The 25,116-nt window shown below is 38.4% G+C and overlaps 1 protein-coding gene across 3 annotated transcripts in view; it reads right to left on the bottom strand.

Moving 5' to 3' along the window:
• KIFAP3 (kinesin associated protein 3) overlaps nucleotides 1-25,116 on the bottom strand; it is a 267,451-nt gene that overhangs the window by 76,834 nt on the left and 165,501 nt on the right. For all 3 annotated transcript variants that reach the window (XM_049881269.1, XM_049881271.1, XM_049881270.1), the window contains exons 13-17: nucleotides 19,986-20,098; nucleotides 19,436-19,601; nucleotides 18,491-18,616; nucleotides 10,381-10,479; nucleotides 3,825-3,910 (exon numbers count right to left, since the gene is read on the bottom strand). In XM_049881269.1, coding sequence (XP_049737226.1) covers nucleotides 3,825-3,910; nucleotides 10,381-10,479; nucleotides 18,491-18,616; nucleotides 19,436-19,601; nucleotides 19,986-20,098 — 590 coding nt within the window. The remainder of the gene's footprint in view (nucleotides 1-3,824; nucleotides 3,911-10,380; nucleotides 10,480-18,490; nucleotides 18,617-19,435; nucleotides 19,602-19,985; nucleotides 20,099-25,116) is intronic.

The raw sequence follows: 25,116 nt of genomic DNA, 5'->3' as shown, positions 1-25,116 counted from the left end.
CTTTCTCTAGTGTTTCTTCACACTTGCTATGTCTAATCGAAGTGTTTCTTGCCTTAAATCAAGTCAGTTTCCTCTTGTTTTGCTCCTGGAAAAAGATTCGGGACAGGCAATTAGCACCCTCAGTCACGATTAGTAACAGAACCAGGGCTCAGAGAGCCAAAGACTGGCAGCTATGTTCCAAGAGGAACTGATCCAAGTTATCTGCTTACTGATGCATAAAAATTCCCATCCCTCAAATTTCTAGGTTGAGCAAGCTATACACGTAACTTTAGTCTGAAATTAGTTTACGAATTAAGTCTAAATTCAAATAACCCATCAAAGATTCAGAATATGGGTAATTCAACAGATGCAGCATGTTCATACTAGAACAGGCAGCTTCCAACTTACTACGTGGTTCTATCATGTCCGTCCAGTTAACTGTTCTATTCAGTTAACTACCCTGACACGAAATTTAAAAAGGCAAGCTCAGTCATCTTGCAGGAAAATCTCAACTATAAAGCATAAATAATAGTATGGCTGGCAAGCTCAGTCATCTTGCAGGAAAATCTGAACTATAAAGCATAAATAATAGTATGGCTGGCCACAATAATGCTCTAAATAATTTTCCACAGTTAAATTCCAAACTGTGAACAGATTATTTTTCCATGCCATTTAAAAAAAATTAAAATGAACAGTATATAATATAGATACTGAGGAAGAGAAACACTGGTCCAGATATTTAATCAGTTCACATCTTCAGCTATGTCTGGGTTTTGGTCTACTTTGAATAAAGACACACGAAGTGGCAATGACTGGTAGATGCTTCACATGTACATTTTCTCTAATCCTACAGTTTAACTCTCTAATCCTCACAAGTGTCCTTATATAAGCCAAGCCCTCAAAAAGTTAAATTGCCTCAGACTATTCAGCAGGTAAGGAGAAATGGAGGTCAGCTGTATTCCTTATGCAATACTGGATTTCTACTGGACCAAGCTGCCACTTCATGGAAGACAAAAACGGAATTTAAGACTAAGCCCTCCTACCCTACCGAGAAGAGGGAAATGTTTTCGGATGGAGTTACTCTCAGCGGCACAGCTCCCTGCTATCAAGCTCAGAACGAACCAGGATCCCGAACGTTAAAGCAGTATAACAGCAGAAAGATAAAGAGACATCCTCCCAGCAGAATTCCACAGCCTGATGCCCTCCCACCAGCTGTGTGAAATGTAACACTCCACGGTATCTGGCATTATGATCAGACACTTACTTTCTAAATCCAGCATACGGATTCACAGGGAGACTAAAGCAAACCAAATCCATAGCCATCAAGTCGATTCCGACTTACAGCGGCCCTATAGGACAGAGTAGAGGTGCCCCATAGGGTTTCCAAAGAGCAGCTGGTGGATTCAAACTGTCGACCTTTTGGTTAGCAGCTGAGCTTTTAACCACTGTGCTACCAGGGCTCCACAGGGAGATTACCAAAAAAAAAAAAAAAACCAAAAAATCCAAACCCACTACCGTCGAGAGGATTCTGACTCATAGTGACCCTACTGGACAGAGTAGCACTGTCCCATAGAGTTTCCAAGGAATGTCTGGTGGATTTGAACTGCCTGCTTCTTGGTTAGCAGCCATAACACTTAACCACTATGCCACCAGAGTTTCCATAGGGAGATTACCCATGGCACATCGAGTTGAATCTGACTCATAGCGACCCTGCAGGACAGAGTAAAGCTGCCCGATAGTTTCCAAGGAGCACCCGGCAGATTCGAATGCCCGACCTCTTAGTTAGCAGCTGTAGTACTTAACCACTATGCCACCAGGGTTTCCATAGGGAGATTAGGAGAACTAAATTCCTCAGGTTACTTGTCCAGATTTTTAAAAATTCACTCAAGTGACCAGACAGCATCTTTGGGAGAGATATTACCAGGTTCACTTTGCTGATTCTTTCCTTTGAACTTCTCATATCAACAAGGCTCTTTATGGTTGTAATAATCTAACATAATTTTTTTTTGTGATTTTACATTTTAACTCTGGCCAGGAGTGTTAAGTTTCCATCATAGAAGTTAAGCTTAACAAAGTAAAATGCTCATTGGAATTCAAAAAATGAAGATAAGGTTGATTCTAGTGAGAGTGATTTCAATGCAGTAATGGAAGCAGACGCCAGAATTGGCTTAGATTAAAAGGAGGGTGGGGACAAAGAAGGAAATGAAAAAAAAAAAAAGTACAGAATTGTTTAAAAACTCAGGCTTTAAAGAGGAGAGAGGTAAGATAGTATCTGGAAAAGAAAGGTAGACATAGGGTATGGTAACTCCAAGTTTAAGACAGACTTGAGCCCAGATTTTCGAAATAATTGGGAATAAAAATATTTTTATCTTATAATAAATATTTTTGTAATAAGGCTGGACTGGCCCTTGGAGCTATCACTACTTAGTGTACATTCTAAACCAAACATACCTAGTACGTAAATCTAAATATATTATTACCTTCTATCTACCTTTCCTCAAAAGAAAGTAATTAAAAAGCATGCTAAAGGCAAATCATAACAGACTGACATCTTTATTCCTTCCTTACTGCCTATGACAACATAACGACGTTAAGTACTTTAAAAAGTTTCTTATACTTTATGCTTACATACAATGACGACATTAATGGTGTACTAGAAAACGGCACATGAGCCACGGAATTATTCTCTAGGAGTAATAAATACTTCACATTCACAAGACCTACAATCAGTGGCCTCTGTGTAGGGGACAGCTTTGAAAGGCAAGGATTACTACGTAAAGTTTCTCTATACAGATTTAGACATCAAAGCTAAAATGCCAACAGACCCTTTAAGTTCTAAACCAGTAATGAGATATTCAGTCAAATTCCAAAGCAAATAGTATCAAATAAGATGAATTCCTGAAACAAAACATGGAAAATTGTTTAGAAAACTGGAGCAGCCCCTAGTGATGATCAGCTGGTTTCATACTGAAGTCCCTAGCATAAATGTTAACTTACAGGATTTCCAATAACATTGTTAATTGTTTAAAATGTTATGCTGATTTAGTTAAAAAGCTTAAGTTAAATTTTCTAAACTACTGAATAGGCTATTTTCAGGAAACGTTTTACAGTGTAGGTCAAAATAAAAAGTATAAATCTAGTTAAAAGAAGGAGGCATGGAGGCTATATCAGTTTATGGCATAGGTGAAAAAGATATTCAGAATAGTCTAGCATCTGGCAAACTCCTGGCACAAGGCCTGAGACCAGGCAGAAGACTGTGGTGGGCAGTCTAATTCTGGGAGAAAAGTTTGCAGGCTCAGTGAGTTTCTAACTCAGGACTTAAATCATCTCTCTGATCATATCCCTCCAGTCATAATCCTTTAAAAAATCTCTAAAGTCATAAATAACATTAAGATGTGTATATGTCCCATCATTCCAAAGCAAGTTACAAAACAAGTCTATGTACATAAGAAAAATGATCACAAATAACCGAAAAATGGTTTATCCAAGTTTGATTTATTAAAAAAAAAAATTAATGGTCAAAATGCAAAGTTGATTGTGTTTTGGCAGAAACTGTCATCTAACTCCCTGCTCCTATAAAATACTTTCTGTGAAAACCAAATGTTTCTAAGATAACATATACACCAGACCTAAAACTTTGAGTATGTATAAAAACTTCTGTAACAAGGGAACCTACACCTGAAAGTCAAAGGTCTTAATAATGTTTTAGAAATGAATTTAGTATCATCATATTTCCTGAACTTTATCAAAATACAAATTTGTGTTTACACTGAATGCATAGTTCAAAATAGGTTTACAATGTTCCTTCCCCCCAAGTACACTGTGTAGAAAGAATAATTACTTACCGCTATAATGTCTAACGTATTATCACAGACCTTTCGGATTTCATTGTTTTTATCATGCATCAGATCTATGAGATATGCTGGAGCCTCTGAATAAAAACTGTTAAAGATACAAACTGCTTTTGAGACTGAGAATATTAAATCATATTAGAAAAACCTGTATTTCTCTAAATTCAAATGCTAAGCTTGAAATTTAACTTCAAATTTTAAAATAAAATCATTAATACAGGATGACTAGAAACATTTAATATTTCATTTGTCAAACAAAAAGAATAGCAGGGGCATAAGAAAAAGAAAATCTAGATAGAAGTGGGCAAGGGAAAAAAAAAAAAAAAGCCAGCAGATCTTAGAAAGTATAGGGCCACATTTCTGAAAACATGAAAATGATGAGAATAACTGAAGAAGGAGCTCTGGAGCCATGTAGCTATATAAGCTTTCTTGATCCATCCTGCTCCCCTAAGTTTAGGAAAACTAATTTCACACAATAATGAATAACAGAAAAGAATTGCTTGTTAAATTCCACATAAATTATAAGAAAAGACAACATGGTAAGATGTCACTTTCGAATAAAACATTAAAAACTTCAACCTCATGTTTCAAGAAGAGGTAAAATAATTTAAGAAAATGCTAGTATATGAACAAAGAAGTTAAATGGGAATTAGAAGAACTCAGGAAAGAATTAAAAATAAAAGTAAAAATCATTTTAGATATATGAAAACTAAGAGTAGATAAGCACAATAAAACCTTAAGAGAAACAGAAGACAAAAAGAGAAGTTTAAAATTAAAAAACAAATGAAAAGAGATTTAAAAAATTGTAAAATTAGAGATTTTAAAGATAGGCAGAGAAGATCCAACAAAGTAGAAATCCCAAAGGAGACAATCAAAGCACCAGAACAAAAAAACCATTAAAAAGTATAACTGACAAAAACTTTCCTGTATTAAAAAAAAAAAGGCTTAAGATCACATATCAAAAGTGCACATTTGCATACTTGAAAACACCAACCCAACAAAACCAGTAAGTCAAATTCTAGTAAAACTACTTGACTTTAAAGAAAAAGAAAAATTCGTGTAGTCAACCTGGCAAGAAGACCAAGTTACTCATAAAGGAAAGAAAATTGTCATCATTTTATGACAGATGACAATGATAAGAATGACTACAGACTTCACAATGGCAGCAATGAAGATCAGAAGACAGTGGGAAAATATCTTCACGTTGATGAGGGGAATAACTAAACCTAGAATTTTATATTCTGCTAAATTATTAAAGAGGGAAAACTAGTTATTTTCAGATAAAGACCGATTTTATTACTACAGATAGTTGTAAATAAGAACAAATGAATGCACTTCATTATGAAAGAAAATCAACTAAGAGAAACAGAAGCTGATTTTGAGAAAAGACAGTAAATGGGGAAACTGGTCAACATATTGTAAATCTTAAATAAGCACTGATTTTAAGAAGCAATTATAAAAATTATGATTAATTTTGAGATGTTATAAAATGTTATAAAAATCAGGGAAACCTATGTTGTTGTGTGCCATCAAGTCAATTCCGACTCATAGCAATTCTATAAGACAGAGTAGAACTGCCTCGTAAGGTTTTCTTGGCTGTAACCTTTATGGAAACAGATCACCAGGTCTTTTCTCTCGTGGAGTGCTGGCAGGTTCCAACTGCTGACCTTTCAGTTAGCAGTCGAGTGCTTTAACCAATGTGTCACCAGGGTTCCTCAAACTTACTATGTTGTTATTAGTGTCATTAAGTCAGTTGCGACTCATAGTGACCCTATGTACAACAGAATGAAACACTGCCCTTAAAGCTTATTATAAACCAAAACCAAACCCAGTGCCGTCGAGTTGATTCCAACTCATACAGACCCTATAGGACAGAGCAGAACTGCCCCACAGAGTTTCCAAGGAGTGCCTGGTGGATTCGAACTGCCAACCTTTTGGTTAGCAGCTGTAGCACTTAATCAGTACACCACCAGGGTTTCCAAAGCTTAGCAAATAACATAAAAGGCGGGAGTGGTGATATTAGACCTACCAGTTGAAGGACAGATACATTCCTTAACTTTAGAACTTGGTGAAAATGCTTGTGGAAATTTGGGTGTAACTCCCAAAAGAAAAGAAATGGAATGTATAAATGACAAATGAAAGCCATTGCCGTCAAGTCAATTCTGACTCACAGCGACCTTATAGGACAGAACTGCCCTACCATAGGGTTTCCAAGGAGCACCTGGTGGATTCGAACTGCCAACCTTTTGGTTAGCAGCTGTAGCTCTTAACCACTGTGCCAAACTACAAATAAGTAGGGTGAAAGGGGAGAACAAAGAAAACTCAAATCATAAAGAAACCTCAATGAATCGAAACAAAAGGAACGAAGAAAGAGAAAGTTATTACCTAGTGATAAAGGTATTTGTAAACAGAGGCCACATGTTTCTACCAAAAAACTCTAGCACATGTGTACAATAACACTGTTTACAGGACTTGTTATAATGCAAAAAAAAGTTTATTAACAGTTTCATAACTAGCAAGTGGCAAAGACAGGACTTAACTCAGGTCTTACACCTCTGAGCATTAATGTTGTTAAAATATAGAAAAAAAATGCACAGAATGATATATGTGTACACTCTGAAAGTCATTTTAAAAAATGTGTAAAGAACATGGAGGTTATTGCTTCTCTCTTCCACTGGAATGTAAGCTCCATTAGGGCAGGGACTTTGTCTGTCTTGTTCGCTACTGTCTCCCCAGCTCTGAGAACCAAACAGGTGCCAATACATTTTTGTTTAATAAGTAAATAAATAAGATCATCCTACCTATGATTTTTGTGAGGATAAAAAGAAAATAAAATTCTTAGGATACTCTCAGAAATTCTCAGGGGAACTTTCAAAGCATCTAGCCAAACTTGGGGACTGGTGGCACCGTGGTTAAGAGCTCAGGCTGCTAACAAAAAGGATGGCAGTTTGAATCTACCACCGGTTCCCTGAAAACCCTATGGGGCAGTTCTACTCTGTCCTATAGAGTCGCTATGAGTCAGAATTGACTCCACAGCAGAGGGTTTGGTTTATTTTTTTAGCCAAACTTGAGCTACATTTATTCCCCATACTGTAACTGTTGGGATTATATAAAAACTATTTTAGCAGAATATCACAACATCGGCAAATTCCAGGTTCTGGATTCCTATGTGATTGAGCTGTACTGAGAACTTAATATAAATCATGTTATTTACCCAAAATGCATTCATACCTGCCATCTAAAATGTTAAGTTTCTTTTATTCCGTTTGAAACTGTATCAAATAATCTTGGATGAAATTTTCTGACTTAAATGAGAAAAGGAATAAATTCCTGCATGATGCTTTATTTAAAATGTTTAAAAATACTCATTTTATGGGGGAAAATTATGATAAAATGTTTAAAATTACAGTGAAATAAAGTATTTTAATAGTAATTTTTAATTATGTCACAAGTTGCAACATGTCATACTTAAATGACACTGACATCAACAAAATTATGGGTTTTTGAACACCAGAGCATTTCTGAGCTTGGTATTTTGGCAAAAAACTTGAGCAACCTTTATCTAATCTCAAGGCATGGATGAACGGGCATCAGTTCTATTTCTTGATGCGGTAAAAGTTTTAACTCAGCAGGTCTTTCATTTTCCATTACCACCATTATTGACATGTTATATTCTTCAGGATAACTAAAAGAACTAACTTCAGACTCAATAGGATAAAAAATCAAACTTGGGGGAAAATGAAAAGAAAGTGTCATGAGAAGAAAAATCAAATCATTATTGTAATACTGTGGGCTTTGACATTAAGGTACTGCAAGTACGTTTTACAAAGATATATTAGAGCAGGGGCAGTAAAGCTTAGTACCATGTGCCAGGTACTGGGTAGATACTATAAATACTTTATTCTTGTTTTAGTCCTGACACAAAGTAGTTACGCAGGAAAGCTACAGTTTCATTTCAGTTTTTTCTGTGCTTCTTACAGTGGCTTTTGTAGTCATGTAAATTTCGAATACTGTACACATAAAAGAAATCCTTTTAGAGACTCTTAACACAAGAAAGCATACTAAATGTTGCAAGAAGATCTTATAGTAAAAACATGTTTAAGTTAGTGTTTCCCAAACTCACTTGCCACACAAATTTTTTTTTTTTTTTCATTAAGAAACTACTGGTAAAACCAAAAACCAAACCAAACCCAGTGCCGTCGAGTCGATTCCAACTCACAGCAACCCTACAGAACAGAGTAGAACTGCCCCATAGAGTTTCCAAGGAGCGCCTGGCGGATTCAAACTGCTGACCATTTGGTTAGCAGCCATAGCACTTAACCACTATGCCACCAGGGTTTCTCAAGATATATAGTTCCATGGAGTACAGTGGGAGAAAAGATAATTTATTCCAATGATGCTAACATTTCTCAAAATTGTACTAGGAATTTATCTTCCTGGGATAGTCAACTTATACGTGACATCAAAAAACACTTATACTATGATAAAATGAGACTTCTGTAATGTAGCTGTAAAGGCAAAACAGTATTTGTATTTTGACAGCCCATATAAAAACGAACATCTCTGCAACGAAACATGCGATTCATTAGGCTTGACTCTTAAAGACTTTATATGGTTCCAGGAATTAAATCTGCCCTCAAAAGCAAGGCAGTTTTTTCTCCAAATAAGACACTTAAAGATTGTATCACTGGCTTTGAATGCAACACCAGAGGAGCTTCAAAATCTTCTGAGTGATGGCAGCATCATTAAAAAACAAAAAGAAAAAAAAAAGTCTCCTAAGATATTACTTTTAAAGGGCATTAACTATTTAGATACCTGAATTTATCAAACAAGCACACAGGTAACATGTTTCAGGTACTGTGTTAAAGTTTTGGGTGTACAGAAAGATGAATAAGACAAAGCCAGTCCTTGACCCTGAGAAACTCAAAACCTTTTAGAACAGAAAGGCAGACAAAATAGACATTTTCAGTACTTATCAAAAAAAAAAAACTTATTAGGGGTGGAAAAAAAGAAACTAGTTCTATTGAGAAGATGGCATATGAAGTGGGAGACTGTCAGGTAAAAAGGGGAGAGACGTGCCTTTGAGGTTGACAAGGCACACGGAAAGGCACTGAGCCATGACAAGGTGGGGTGCCTCTGATAAATTATGCGACACTGAATGTGTTAGGAGCAAACGGTGCATTGTGAGGTGAAAGGGGAACACATCACCTCAGAAAAATTAATAGGTTAATGTCACAAAGAACTAGGCATACTAAGTTTAAGAATTCAGACTTTTCACATTGGTAACGAATGATTTTACACTGAGTAGTTCAAAGGTAGAAAAAGATTTTTTTTTTTTTTACACAAATAAAACATTACAATTAAAGGCAAAGAAATAAACATTCAGCTTTCAGAAGCAGATCACCAGGTCTGTCTTCCTAGGAGCTTCTGTGTGGTTTTGAATCACCGACTTTTTGGCTAGTAACTGAGCACTTAACTGTCTGTACCACCTAGGGACTTGCGGGGGAGTCTGGTGACAATATTGCATTCCCTTATGGATGTAATAATGATAAGCTACCATTTACTGAGTACCTATATGTGCTAGTACCTATTATAACCAAAAAAGCCAAACCTGCTGCTGTCGAGTTGATTTCGACTCACAGTGACCCTACAGGACAGAGTGGAATTGCCCCACAGTGTTTCTAAGGAGTGGCTGGTGGATTTGAACTGCTGACCTTTTGGTACTTTAAATCTATTAATACTTATAACATCCTATAAGGTACATGGTCTTTTTATTTTAATATTGCTATTTTGTCCATTTTACAGATGCAAAATCACTCAGGAGGTTAAGTAACTTATCCAAAGTTCTGCAGCCAGCCACTGGCAAAAGGTAATTTAAAATAAGGGCTATTTGATTATGCTGCTCTTTAGCCTGTACCATGCTATGCTCCTTTAGGTAGGTGGAAGACATCTGGGTGGCAGTTATCAACAAACGTGTGGAGCTCGGGAAGGAGACTTTGAAGACATTCAATACTGAGCATCTAGCTGGTGCCTGAAGTCAGGGCAACACATGCGCTCTCCCATGCAGAGTCAGGGAGGGAAGATGACAAGAGGGGTAAAGAGAGTCCCATGAGTCTCTTTAGATTCAAGTTATGTTAGTGGGGAAGGAACTTCTGATACGTTTGCCAATTTTCCTAGGTATCACAGCCTGACGGGTTAATAAAATTGTTTGCGTTATATTCTATATTCTACCTATTATTGATTATTCGACCTATATATTGATTTAGGTCAACAACTTCCTTGGAAAATAGCCTGTCCTCTAAATTCATCTCAAAGCTTGTTGCTCCCTACATTATTTGAGCATTTGCAAGAGAAAAAACAAAGATGTATCTTTTCTCAATACGTGAAATATTATTATCTATTGTGAACACAAAATAGCTTGTCCTCTAAATTCATTTCAAAGCTTGCTACATTATTTGAGCATTTGCAAGAGGAAAAAAAACAAAGATGTATTTTTTCTGAATATGTAAAATGTCATTATCTATTGTAAAAGATAATGATAAAAGGATACGTGTTTCCTTGATTATGACGTCTCTCGTGGCTTGGTGGAAAACCATCTGATAGAAGACATAAATTATCTGACACACAAATTCATCATCTTCTTGTTGAGCTGAAAGGAAAAAAAAAATCTTCAAGTAAGAGAATACTATGTTTACAACTCAAATTAAGAAACTGTGAGAGGAATAATAGAGAATGAGAAAACTAAAAATGACAAGGAGTCAAGACAGGTAAAAGACAATTAGCTTAAATTATTTAAAATACATAAATGACATATATCATCTAGGTGTTTCTTCTAAATCACATGATGATGATATGTGAGGAAATTTCATGATAATGTATTTTCAAAAGTTTTAATAAATTTGGTTACAGTTAGAATTAATAGGTTAAAATACTCTGAAATACAAACATAAAAAATGACTTCGAAAAAGAGAAATTGCATCGTTTCTGAGGTTAAACTGGACTGCCTGACATAGTTTACCTCAAAAGATCAAGTTGTACCTAGAAGAATTGAAGGACAAGGCTGGTTGAAGAGAACAGTAATAGTGCTTCTCTGTAATTTCACTATATATTGTTACCAAACCAAACCGCTGCAGCTGAGTCAGTCCTGACTCATGGTGACCTCACGTGTTACAGAGCAGGAACGCTCCACAGGACCCTCTTGGCTGTGATCTTTACTGAAGCAGACTGCTGGGCTTGTCTTCTGCAGTGCTGCTGGCCGGGTTTGCACTGCCAGCATTTAGGCTAGTGGACTACGACAAACCATCTGTACCACTCAAAACATGTCCTATAGCGACCTTATAGGACAGAGCAAAACTGCCCCACAGGATTTCCAAGGAGTGGGCTGGTAGATTCAAACTGCTGACCTTCTGCTTAGCAGTTGTAGGTCTTAAGCACTGTTCTACCAGGGCTCCTTGTACCGCCCAGGGACTCTAATTTTGTCACCAGGTATGAAGAAACTGATTAACTTCTATGTCCCCAATGTCAAGTGACAAATTTTTTGTCCATCGTGATAATTCAATTATTTTTTTTATTGTGCTTAAGTGAAAGTTTATGGCTCAAGTTAGTTTCTCATTAAAAAATTTGTACACAAATTGTTATGTGACCCTAGTTGCTCTCCCTAAAATGTGACAGCACACTCCTCCTTTCCACCCCAGATTTCCTGTGTCCATTCAACCAGCTCCTGTCCCCCTCTGCCTTCTCATCTCGCCTCTGGACACGAGTTGCCCATTTAGTCTCATGTGTCTACTTGAGCTAAGAAGCACTCTCTTCACGAGTATCATTTTATGTCTTATAGTCCAGTCTAATCTTTGAAGAGTTGGCTTCGGGAATAGTTTCAGTTCTGAGATAAGAGTCTGGGGGCCATGTCTTCTGGGGTCCCTCCAGTCTCAGTCAGACCATTAAGTCTGGTTTTGTTACTAGAATTTGAGTTCTGCACCCCACTTTTCTCCTGCTCTGTCAGGGACACTCTGTTGTGTTCCCCGTCAGGGTGGTCACTGGTGGGTAGCCAGGCACTGTCCAGTTCTTCTGGCCTCAGGCTGATGGAGTCTCTAATTTGGGAAATACATCTGATTCTATTTTTTTCTATAATGTTGATTTCATAAGAGAAAAATACTTCATAAAAAAAGATTAAAAAAAAGATTATGTCTTCTAAATTAAGTTTTTGGTAGGAACTGGATGACTATAAAGAGGTATTTTCCTTTTTTGAATAATGTTAACATAATTACATTCTAATCACTGGCATGACATAAGGTATTTTGGTTTCAACCTAATTAATTACAATAGTAAAACAAAGTTACATAATCATGCAGGCTAATTAATGTTTAATATCATACAAAGAAACCATTTAACGGAATAGCTGTTGCCCACTGATTAATATGTAATGGAAAATGCAAATTACTTACAGAACTCAAAGCTTTAGGTACTGGTTATGGGACCTGGTTTAGTAACAGTGTAGTCTGTTATCAACTCTTGGCAATGGTTTGATGGTACCTGTTATAAACAGACTTACATGCCAAGAGAGTATCCAAAATAAACTGTGGTCACTTAAACTCCAATCTGTTCTCAACGATCTCCTTTGCTAGCTTGGCAAAGTACCATTCTCTCAGACTACTTAGTCTGAAATTCCCAGTATTTATTACTCTCTTGGAACTCTGGTGGCGTAGTGGGTAAGTGCTGTGCTGCTAACCAGAACGTCAGCAGTTCGAATCTACCAGGTGCTTCTTGGAAACTCTATGGGGCAGTTCTACTCTGTCTTACAGGGTCGCTATGAGTCAGAACTGACTCGATGGCAGTGGGGTTTTTTTTTTTTTTTTTAGTTTGGTGTACAGTAGTGTTCACTCTATCAAGCTCAAGGATTTTACTCTTTAAAATCTATATATTTCTTAATAAAGAGTATAACAGCCTCTGTGATAACTTCATGTACAAAATATCAAAACATGGTAAAAAAAAAAATACTATGAGCTGGCTCTGTCAGTTCTCTGTGGATGTATCTCAGCTCTCTCAGTCATAATGGATGTGAGATAGCAATTCCAGGACATAGGTCTCTTTGCTTCACCTTTCTCCAGCTCTCTCAAAACTACGTGGCAAAATCTTTATTCTCACTCTGCCAATTACATTCTTTCGCTTTCACTTCCCAACTACCTAGTCACTTTCTCTCTTATTTCTAATCTTAAAACTATAATCTGAAAAACTCCTGTGAGAAGGGTATACCAAATCAAATACATATATACTATAATTTTAGGAAAGGGATACTTTAAATATGTAAGTATTATCTTCAGATGACCTATTAAAATACATTAAGTTAAAGAACTTGTAAGTCAAGTTAAAAACCAAAACCAAACAAACTCAGAGACTTAAAAAGACGTTTCATTTTACCGGCCATGCCAAAACGGCCAATAACCACAAATAGCTGTTCGATTTCATTAGTATTCTGTAGTTGTCCACCATTTTGTGATCTGACGTGATTATCCTATGTGTTGTAAATCCTAACCTCTATGATGCTAATGAGGCAGGACTCAATCTACAGGATTAGGTTGTATTTTGAGTCAATCTCTTTTGAGATATAAAAGTGAGAAATGAGCAGAGAAGGCAGGGACCTTATTACCATCAAGAAAGAAATGCCGCGAGTGAAGCGCATCCTTTGGATCTGGGGTCCCTGCACCAAGAAGCTCCTAGACTAGGAAAAGATTGATGACAAGGACCTTCCCCCAAAACTGACACAGAGAGAAAGCCTTCCCTGGGAGCTGGTGTCATGAATTGGGACTTCTAGCTTCCTGGACTGTGAGAGAATAAATTTCTGTTAACGCCAGCCACTTCTGGTATTTCTCATACAGCAGCACTACATAACTAAGACAGCAGCTGAGCGCTTAACCATTGCATCGCCAAGGCTCCTTGGTCATTAAAAACCAAAAAACTGTTGCCGTTCAGTCGATTCCAACTCACAGTGGCTCTATAGGACAGAGGAAAACTGCCCCATAGGGTTTCTAAGAAGCAGGTGGTAGATTCAAACTGCTGACCTTTTGGTTAGCAGCCGAGCTCTTAACCACTGCACCACCAGGGTACTTATGAGTCATTAGGGTACTGCAAATTAAAACCACAATGAGATACCACTACAAAAGCTACAATTAAAGCAATGGACATGAACTTTATACAGCAATGGACATGAACAAACTACTGTTGTATGCAACAACATAGACGAATCTCACAAATTTAATGAATGGCAAAAGAAACTAGCTTCCATTTATACAAAGTTGAAAACCCAGCAAAACTAACACATGGGTAATACAGGAAAGGACAGAAATCACTTTGGAGGAGGTGGTAATGACTGGGAGGAAGCAGAAGAGAGACGTCTAGGGTGCTAGGGCTCCAGCATAGCAATGATTGTGAGGATGGCGCAGGACTGGGCAGTGTTTCCTTCTGCTGTACATAAGGCTGCTATGGTTCGCAATTGACTCTGGGGCACATAACAACAACAGCAGTGCTGTATTTCCTTGTGTGGGTGTGCTCATTTTGAAAATTTGTGTTTTTTTATTTATGTATGTTATACTTTTAAAAAGTCAAAGTAATATATATATATATATTTTATAATGTATATTTATTATACCTGGTACAGGAACGACTGAGATTAAAGTGTCGTCTTCTTTAGGCTTCTTATATTACCACATTTGACTTCTATATTACTAGCTTCTTAAATTTATAAGACACTAGAGAACTTCTCCATGCATCGGTCAGTTTGTCATACTGTGGGGGCTTGTGCATCGCTGTGATGCTGGAAGCTTTACCACTGGTAATCAGATATCAGCAGGGTCACGTATGGCAGACAAGTTTCAGCTGAACTTCCAGACTAAGACGGACTAGGAAGAAGGACCCGGCAGTCTACTTCTGCAAAGAATTAGCCAGTGAAAACCTTATGAATAGCAGCAGAACACTGTCTGATATAGTGCTGGAAGACGAGCTCCTCAGGTTGGAAGGCACTCAAAATATGACTTGGGAAGAGCTGCCTCCTCAAAGTAGAGTTGACCTTAATGACGTGGATGGTGGGACCTTCATTGGCTGATATGGCAAGACTCAAAATGAGAAGAAACAGCTGCAAACATCCATTAATAACTGGAATCTGGAATGTACAAAGTATGAATCTAGGAAAACCAGAAGTCATCAAAAATGAAATAGAATGCATAGAGATCAATATCCTAGACACTAGTGAGCTGAAATGGACAGGTATTGGTCATTCTGAATCAGATAATCATATGGTCTACTATGCTGGGAATGACAACTTGAAGAGAAGTGGCTTTGCATTCATCATCAAAAAGAACATCTAAGACCTATCCTGAAGTATGACGCTGTCAGTGACAGGATAATATCCAGACACGTACAAGGAAGACCAATTAATATGACTGTTGTTCAAATTTATGCACCAACTACTAAGGCCAAAGATGAAGAAACTGAAGATATTTATCAACTTCTGTAGTCTGAAATTGATCAAACATGCAATCAGGATGCACTGATAATTACCGGTGACTGGAATGAGAAAGTTGGAAACAAAGAAGGATCAGTAGTTAGAAAATTGGCCTCGGTGACAGAAATGATGCTGGAGATCGAAAGACTGAATTTTGCAAGACCAACAACTTGCTCGTTGCAAATACCTTTTTCACCAACATAAAAGGCAACTATACACATGGACCTTGCCAGATGGAATACACAGGAATCAAACCGACTACATTGGTGGAACAAGATGGTGGATATGCTCAATATCATCAGTCAGAACAAGGCGGGGGGCTGACTGCGGATCAGACCATCAATTACTCATATGTAAGTTCAAGTTGAAACTGAAGAAAATTAGAACAGGTCCATGAGACCCAAAGTACAACCTTAGGTGTATCTCACCTGAAATTTAGAGACTATCTCAAAAATAGATTTGAGACGTTAAACACTAATGACTGAAGATCAGACAGTTGTGGAATGACATCAAGGATGTTACAGATGAAGAAAGATAGAGGTCATTAAAAAGACAAGAGAGAAAGAAAAGACCTAAGTGGATGTCAGAAGACACTCTGAAACTTGCTCTTGAATGCCGAGTAGCCAAAGTGAAAGGAAAAAATGATGAACTAAAAGAACCTGAACAGAAGATTTCAAACGGCGGCCAAAGAAGACAAAGTAAACTATCACGATGACATGTGCAAAGACCTGGAGACAGAAAACCAAAAGGGAAGAACACAACTCAGCATTTCTCAAGCTGAAAGAACTGAAGAAAAAATTCAAGCCTCAAGTTGCAATACTGAAGAATTCTATGAGGAATATATTAAACGACACGGGAAGCATCAAAACAAGATGGAAGGAATACAGGTAGTCACTATACCAAAAAGAATTGGTCGATATTCAGCCATTTCAGGAGGTAGCATATGATCAAGAACTGATGGTAATGAAAGAAGCCCAAGCTGCACTGAAGGCACTGGCAAAAGACAAGGGTTTGGGAATTGACGGGATACCAACTGAGATGTTTCAACAAATAGATGCAGCGCTGGAAGTGCCAAAAAATATGGAAGGCAGGACCTGGCCAAATGACAGGAAAAGATCCATATTTATGCTTATTCCCAAGAAAGGTGATTTAACCAAACATGGAAATTACTGAACAATATCATTAATATCACATGCAAGAAAAATTTTGCTGAAGATCATTCAAAAGTGCCTGTGGCAGTACACTAACAGGGAACTGCCAGAAATTCAAGCTGGATTCAGAAGAGGACGTGGGAACCAGGGCTATCACTGCTCCTGTCAGATGGATCCTGGCTGAAAGGAGAGAATGCCAGAAAGATGTTTACCTGTGTTTGATTGACTATGCAAAGGCATTCGACTGTGTGGATCATAACAAATTATGGATAACACTGTGAAGAATGGGAATTCCAGAACACTTAATTGTGCTCATGAGGAACCTATACATAGATCAAGAGGTAGTTGTTTGAACAGAACAAGGGAATACTGTGCGGTTTAAAGTCAGGAAAGGTGTGCATCACAGCTGTATCCTTTCGCCATACCTATTCAATCTGTACGTTGAGCAAATAATCCAAGAAGCTGAACTATACGAAGAAGAATGGTGCATCAGGATTGGAGAAAGACTCATGAACAACCTGCGTTATGAGATGACACAACCTTGGTTGCTGAAAGTGAAGAGGACTTGAAGCACTTACTGATGAAGATCAAGAACCACAGCCTTCAGTATGGACGACACCGCAACATAAAGAAAACAAAAAATCCTCACAGCTGGACCAATAAGCAACATCTTGACAAATGGAGAAAAAGCAGATTGTCAAGGATTTCATTTTACTTGGATCCACAATCAACATCCACGGAAGCAGCAGTCAAGCAATCAAAAGACACACTGCATTGGGCAAGTCTGCTGCAAAAGACCTCTTTAAAGTGTTAGAAAGCAAAGATGTCACCTTGAGGACTAAGGTACGCCTGACCCAAGCCATGGTGTTTTCAATTGCCTCTTATGCATGTGAAAGCTGGACAATGAGTAAGGAAGACCGAAGAATAATTGACGCCTTTGAATCGTAACGTAGGTGAAGAATACTGAATATACAATGGACTGCGAAAATCTGTCTTGGAAGAAGTACAACCAGAATGCTTCTTAGAGGCAAGAGTGGTGAGATTACATCTCACATACTTTGGACATGTTATCAGGAGGGATCAGTCCCTGGAGAAGGACATCATGCTTGGTAAAGTAGAGGGTCAGCAAAAAAGAGCAAGACCCTCAACAAGACGGACAGACACAGTGGCTGCAACAGTGGGCTCAAGCATAGCAACAACTGTGAGGATGGTGCAGGACTGGGCAGTGTTTCGTTTGTTGTGCATAGGGTCAGTATGAGCCGGAACTGACTCGACAGCACCTAACAACAACAGAGAAGAACTTGGCTCTAACAGGATAACATTAGATTTAGATACATTTGTATGCAGTATGAATAATGAGTCCTGGCCCCTTAAGAACAATATAAGAGTAAGGGAAAGAATCTAGACCTGTACTGTTCAGAATTGCAGCCACAAGCCACTGTGGCTAGTTAAATTAAAATCAAAATAAATTTAAAATTCAGGTTCTCGGTCTTGACAGCCACATTTTAAGTGCTCAATAGTCATATGTTGGACAGCACAGAGTTTAATGGACAGACAATACTGTATCTCTGGGCCTTGGAGGGAATATGATATTGAAAATTAGCTTCCAAGTAAACTTTCCTGCTTAGGAATCAAAATATAAAAAAGAAGAGTTTGTACAAGATAGGATGTCCAATTCAACCAATACAAAGCACAACCAAAAGAATAAAAAGAGTATTAGTTGTTCAAGAGTGGTGGGAGAAGGCAGTAAAATTTCTTCTGAATTGCTTTAGAACAACTTTTTTCACTTTGCAACACAGAGCTCTTTGATATTACTCGATTCAATCCCATTAAGAGGTTTATTTAACTCATTTCCTAACTACATAATTTAAAATCGCTATTTTTTTATAAGATTAATATAATGTATTAAATACTATTTCACAGTTGCAGTTTCTGCATTTTATATTTAAAATTTTAAATTAATAACTCATTTGAGACATTAGCATAAAAATAAATTAAGATAAATTGTAATTTACCATTTAGCAATTCAATGAGTGCAGGAATTATCCCAGATTTAGCCAGCAACGCAGCACAAGAGTCATCCATAGATACAGTTCCAATCATTATAACCACTTCTAAAACAAGGTCGTCTTCTGCAGCACCTAGTGAAGTGAAATCATAGAAAGTTTCCACTGAAATGTCCTGATCCACATCCTTTCATACTTTCAAAATTCCTATGTACAGGAAAGATAATGAAGCTATTAAATTAGTTCCTATAAATCCTTGACATGTTTGTAAATTGGTCCTTTTTCCAAATTTCCATGTTCAGTGATGACAGTGATGGTAGTGGGGTAGTAACAGAAGTGGAAATAAATCTTGGAAAACACAACTGAATGTCACAGAGAATAAAACACAGAGGAGAATAAGGTACTCATTTGAGTGCCTCGAAGGACTGTGTGCATGCGTGTGTGTGTGTGTGTGTGTGTGTGTGTAGAGGGTGTGGTATTTGGTTGAAAAAAAAGCAGGATAAAACAACAACAGCAAAGGCAGGACAGGGAAGAGAAACTAATATTAAGAGACTATATTGTTAGTAAAAAGAGGAGATAAACTGGGAGGCCCAGTAACCACCCTTCTGGGAGAGCAGCCAGACCCGGAGCTGTGGGAAGGAACTGTGTCACCTAGTACAATGTTGCTGTTGTTGTGTCTCTTCAACTCACAGCAACCCCACGTGACAGAGTGGAGCTGCCCCATAGGGTTTCCTAGGTTGTAATCTTTAGGGAAGCAGATTGTCAGGTCTCTTCTCCTGTGGAGCTGCTGGTGGCTTCAAACTGCTGACCTTTTGGTTAGCACTTAACCACTGTGCACCAGGGCTCCTTCCCTTCCTAGTATAACGGTCACAAAATACTGCACTGGCAGCCTTATAAAAAAAAAATAATATAATAACTTAGTGACTACACAAAAGTGAAACAGTTAGCACAGACCTGGTTTTAGTTTATTCTTGAGGTATGGAACCAACTTGTACTCCTTGAGAACTAGCTCCCAGTCTAAGTCTGGAATGGTCAGATTTGCAAGAGTTCCTAGACATTCTATCACAAACTCCTCTTCTTCATCATTAGAGATCTGGGCTGCAAGGTCCCCAACATAATCCTGAATAAAACAGAGGATTTTAACACAAATTTAAAATGTTTTCTGCAGAAAACTCAACCTAATAATTTAACACATAGGAAGAAAAATACAGATCAAACATGATTCTCTTGCTTTAACAATCTTGAACTAAGTTGCTAACGCTTAAGGGATGAAGATTGGAGTGAGTGGGTAGCAGCAGGAAACAATAAACCTAAACAACATTAAAATGTAGGTTGAGTTTTCCAGGAGCCAACCTTACAAAGCAGTTCACAACAGAAGAGCCAGCTTGGGTCAGGAGTCCGTATTCGATCAGAGCTCAGTGAGAGTCACACCTTCAAATGCAACACTTTAAAACTTCAATTCTCAGTTTATGTTGACAGACAGTAAGCCAAAAACTCTACTTACAATAAACAAGGTTTTGGTGGGCCCATCATGCTGGGAAATGTTCCTAATCATCTTCATCAGCAGGGGGTCCTTGAATTTCAGAGCCCTCTTCATGAGCATCTTAAGCCCATTTCCTGGTAAAGAACAGAAAACTCCTTCAATAAAATTAATGTTAACTTGATTTTTTTCTTTTTTGGTTCACATTTCTCAAAAAAGAATTTACATACAGTAGAATGCATAAAGCATAAGTGTACAATTCGATTACTTTTGACCAATGTGCAGAACTGTAAAATACACCCACTCCTCACTTAGCGACATGGTTCGGTTCCAAAGGCCAAGTCTTTATGTGAAAATATGCATTATGTGAAAAAGGAGGATTTTTTTTTTTTCTGTTTTCAAATCATCCGTTTGTCTGATATTTTTTATTTAGAAAATATAATCATAGAAATAATCACAGCTAAGATTTACTGGTATGCTCATCACTGTGTGGAGCCCAGTTACGGATTTATTCCTCTGTGGAGGAGACAAAGCTGGATAAGGCTGGGCTGTGTGACTGCAGGGTCCACGGCTTAACCACTCTACCTTCCTCCTGTGCTGGGTCACAGCTTCTCTTGTAGAACTGCATCCAGGCTCCACTCCTACCCTTGCAAGCCCTGAGTTCATTATCCCCGAGCCTGCTCTGCCCTCTGGGCCTGGCGAGTTACTGAGGCTTGGGGCTTCCTAGTGAGGGTGCTGGGAGCCTGGCGTTTATCTGGCCTCTCCAAGGAGGAGGCCTCTGGCCCAGTTTGGCTCACTTTGAGATGTCCTTAAATTCATATGCATTTCTTCCAAACACACTCTCCAATGCCTCTTTCTTTCCTCCATTCCCACCCCACAGCAGTTCTGAGCTGTAGAGCCTCAGGCCCCATAGGAGCTGGGATCCCAGAACAGGCACCCACCAACTTCATGCTGCCTGAGTCTGCCTGGAGGCCGTGGCCCTGGAGAAGACCACCCTGTGCAGCAGCTGGATGAAGCACCCCCCCCACCCCTGCCACAGGAGGGAGCAGATGGTACGGGGCAACACAGCCCTGCTTTCCAGAGGCCCCCAGACCGTCTACAATGGAACAGACGCTCTGCAGCTCTGCAGTCTTGTTGCCATGCCCGGTGCCTTGATAATGCACGAAATGGCAGATTTCTTTTACTACTGTCCTAGGATATGAGATGTCGGATAATGAGATAGTCATTAAGTGAGGAATAGGTCTATTTCCATTCACTCTAGAAGGTTCCTTTGTGCCACTTTCTTGTCAATCTTATTCCCCATATACAATCATTTTTCTTTCTCCCTCTCCTTTCTCTCAAGCCCCTCCTTCTCCTCCTTCCTCTCCCTCTTCTTTTAACACAAGTTTGTTTTGCCTGTTATAAAACTTCATATAAATGGAACCATATAGTATGTGCTCTTTGATCTCTGTTGTTTTTGGGCAGTTCCAACTCACAGCGACCCTATGCACAACAGAATAAAACATTGCCCAGTCCGGTGCCATCCTCACAATTGTTGCTATGCCTGAGCCCACTGTTGCAGCCACTGTGTCAATCCATCTCGTTGAGGGTCTTCCTCTTTTTTGCTGACCCTCTACTTTACCAAGCATGATATCCATCTACAGAGACTGATCTGTCCTGATAACATGCCCAAAGTATGTGAGATGTCGTCTCACCATCTTTGCTTCTAATGAGCATTCTGGTTGCACTTCTAAGACAGATTTGTTTGTTCTTTGGCACTCCATGGTATGGTATATTCAGTATTCTTCACCAACACCACAATTCAAAGGCGTCAATTCTTCTTCGGCCTTCCTTACTCATTGACCAGCTTTCACATGCCTAAGAGGAGACTGAAAACGCCATGGCTTTGGTCAGGCACACCTTAGTCCTCAAGGTAACATCTCTGCTTTTTAACACTTTAAAAAGGTCTTTTGTAACAGACTTGCCCAATGCAATGCGTCTTTTGATTTCTTGACTGCTGTTTCCATGGATGGTGACTTGAATCCAAGTAAAATGAAATCCTTGACAACCTCAATCTTTTCTCTGTTTACCATGATGTTTCTTATTGGTCCAGCCGTGAGAATTTTTTTTTTCTTTATGTTGAGGTGTAATCCATACTGAAGGCTGTGGTCCTTGATCTTCATCAGCAAGTGCGTAAGTCCTCTTCATTTTCAGCGAGCATCGTTGTGTCTTCTGTATAACGCATGTTGTTGAGTCTTCCTCCAATACTGATGCCCCATTCTTCTTCAGAGAGTCCGGCTTCTCGGATTATTTGCTCAGCATACAGATTGAATAGGTATGGTGAAAGGATACAATCCTCATGCACACCTTTCCTGACTTTAAATCACGCAGTATTCCCTTGTTCTGTTCGAACAATGGCCTCTTGATCCATGTACGGATTCCTCATGAGGAAAACTAAGTGTTCTGGAATTTTAATTCTTTGCAACGTTATCCATAATTTGTTATGATCCACGCAGTCGAATGCCTTAGCATAGTCAATACAACACAGGTAAACATCTTTCAGGTATTGTCTGCTTTCAGCTAGGATTCATCTGACATCAGCAATGATATCCCTCCTTCTACGTCCTCTTCTGAATCCTGGCTTGAATTTCTGGCAGTGCCCTGTTAATATACTGCTGCAGACGCTTTTGAATGATCTTCAGAAAAATTTTGCTTGCACGTGATATTAATGATATTGTTCGATAATGTCTGCATTCGGTTGGATCACCTTTCTTGGGAATAGGCATAAATATGGATCTCTTCCAGTTGGTTGGCCAGGTAGCTGTTTCCCAAATTTCTTGGCATAGATGAGTGAGCACTTCCAGCGCTGCAGCCATTTGTCAAAACATGTCAACTGGCATTTCATCAATTCCCAGAACCTGTTTTTCACCAATGCCTTCAGGGCAGCTTGGACTCTTCTTTCAGTCGCATCGGTTTCTGATCACATGCTACCTGCTGAAATGGTTGAATGCTGACCGATTCTTTTTGGCATAGTAATTCTGTGTATTCCTTCCATCTTCTTTTGATGCTTCCGGGGTCGTTTAATATTTTCCCCGTAGAATCCTTCGTATTGCAACTTGAGGCTTGAATTTTTGCTTAGTTCTTCGAGCTTGAGAAATGCTGAGTGTGTTCTTCCCTTTGGTTTTCTATCTCCAGGTCATCCATGTCTTCTTGAGCTGCCCCTTGAAATCTTCTGTTCAGCTCTTTTACTTCATTATTTTTTCCTTTTTGCCTTAGCTACTTGATGTTCAAGAGCAAGTTTCGGAGTCATTTCTGACATCCATTTAGGTCTTTTCTTTCTCTCCTGTCTTTTTAATGACCTGTTGCTTTTTTCATGTATGATGTCCTTGATGTCATTTCACAACTCATCTGGTCTTCAGTCATTAGTGTTCAACACGTCAAATCTCTTCTCAAGATGGTCTCTAAATTCAGGTGGGATGTACTCAAGGTCATACTTTGGCTGTTGTGGACTTGTTCTAATTTTCTTCAGTTTGAACTTGAACTTGCATATGAGTAACTGATGGTCTGACCCGCAGCCAGCCCCGGCCTTGTTCTCACTGATGGTATTGAGCTTCTCCATTGTCTCTTTCCATTAATGTACTCAGTTTGATTCCTGTTATTCAGCCTAGGCCATTTACGTTGGTGAAAAAAGGTATCTGCGATGAGGAAGTCATTGGTCTTGCAAAATTCAATCATGCCATCTCCAGCATCTTTTCTATCACCAAGGCCATATTTTCCAACTACCGATCCTTCTTCGTTTTCAACTTTTGTATTTTAATCACCACTAATTATCAGTGCATCCTGATTGCATGTTGGATCAATTTCAGATGGCAGAAGTTCGTAAAAATCTTCAATTTCTTCATCTTTGGCTTTAGTGGTTGGTGTGTAAATTTGCATAATGGTCGTATTAACCGGTATTCCTCGTAGGTGTATGGATATTACCCTATCACTGACAACACTGTACTTCAGGATAGATCTTGAAATGTTCTTTTTGATGATGAATGCAATGCCATTCCTCTTCATGTTGTCATTCCCAGCATAGTGGACCATAAAACTGTCTGAGTCAAAATGACCAATACCAGTCCATTTCAGCTCACTAATGCCTAGGATATCGATCTCTGCACATTCCATTTCATTTTTTTTTTTTTTTTTTTTTTTTGAAATTGGTGATTTGTTTCTCTATCCCCTTAAAATATGACATTGGAATTTGGATCGGAAGTGCGTTAAATGTATAGATGGCTTTTGGTAGAATAGACATTTTTACTATGTTAAGTCTTCCTATCCATGAGCAAGGTATGTTTTTCCACTTAAGTATGTCCTTTTGAATTTCTTGTAGTAGAGCTTTGTAGTTTTCTTTGTATAGGTCTTTTACATCCTTGGTAAGATTTATTCCTAAGTATCTTATCTTCTTGGGGGCTACCGTGAATGGTATTGATTTGGTTATTTCCTCTTCGGTGTTCTTTTTGTTGATGTAGAGGAATCCAAGTGATTTTTGTATGTTTATTTTATAACCTGAGACTCTGCCAAACTCTTCTATTAGTTTCAGTAGTTTTCTGGAGGATTCCTTAGGGTTTTCTGTGTATATAATCATGTCATCTGCAAATAGTGATAACTTTACTTCTTCCTTGCCAATCCGGATACCTTTTATTTCTTTGTCTAGCCTGATTGCCCTGGCTAAGACTTCCAACACGATGTTGAATAAGAGCGGTGATAAAGGGCATCCTTGTCTGGTTCCCGTTCTCAAGGGAAATGCTTTCAGGTTCTCTCCATTTAGAGTGATATTGGCTGTTGGCTTTGCATAGATGCCCTTTATTATGTTGAGGAATTTTCCTTCAATTCCTATTTTGGTAAGAGTTTTTATCATAAATGGGTGTTGGACTTTGTCAAATGCCTTTTCTGCATCAATTGATAAGATCATGTGGTTTTTGTCTTTTGTTTTATTTATGTGATGGATTACATTAATGGTTTTTCTGATATTAAACCAGCCTTGCATACCTGGTATAAATCCCACTTGATCAGGGTGAATTATTTTTTTGATGTGTTGTTGGATTCTATTGGCTAGAATTTTGTTGAGGATTTTTGCATCAATGTTCATGAGGGATATAGGTCTATAATTTTCTTTTTTTGTAATGTCTTT

Source organism: Elephas maximus, chromosome 3 (assembly GCF_024166365.1).
Source record: "Elephas maximus indicus isolate mEleMax1 chromosome 3, mEleMax1 primary haplotype, whole genome shotgun sequence".
NCBI classification, from domain to species: domain Eukaryota; kingdom Metazoa; phylum Chordata; class Mammalia; order Proboscidea; family Elephantidae; genus Elephas; species Elephas maximus.
This window is presented reverse-complemented; position numbering and strand designations above follow the sequence as displayed.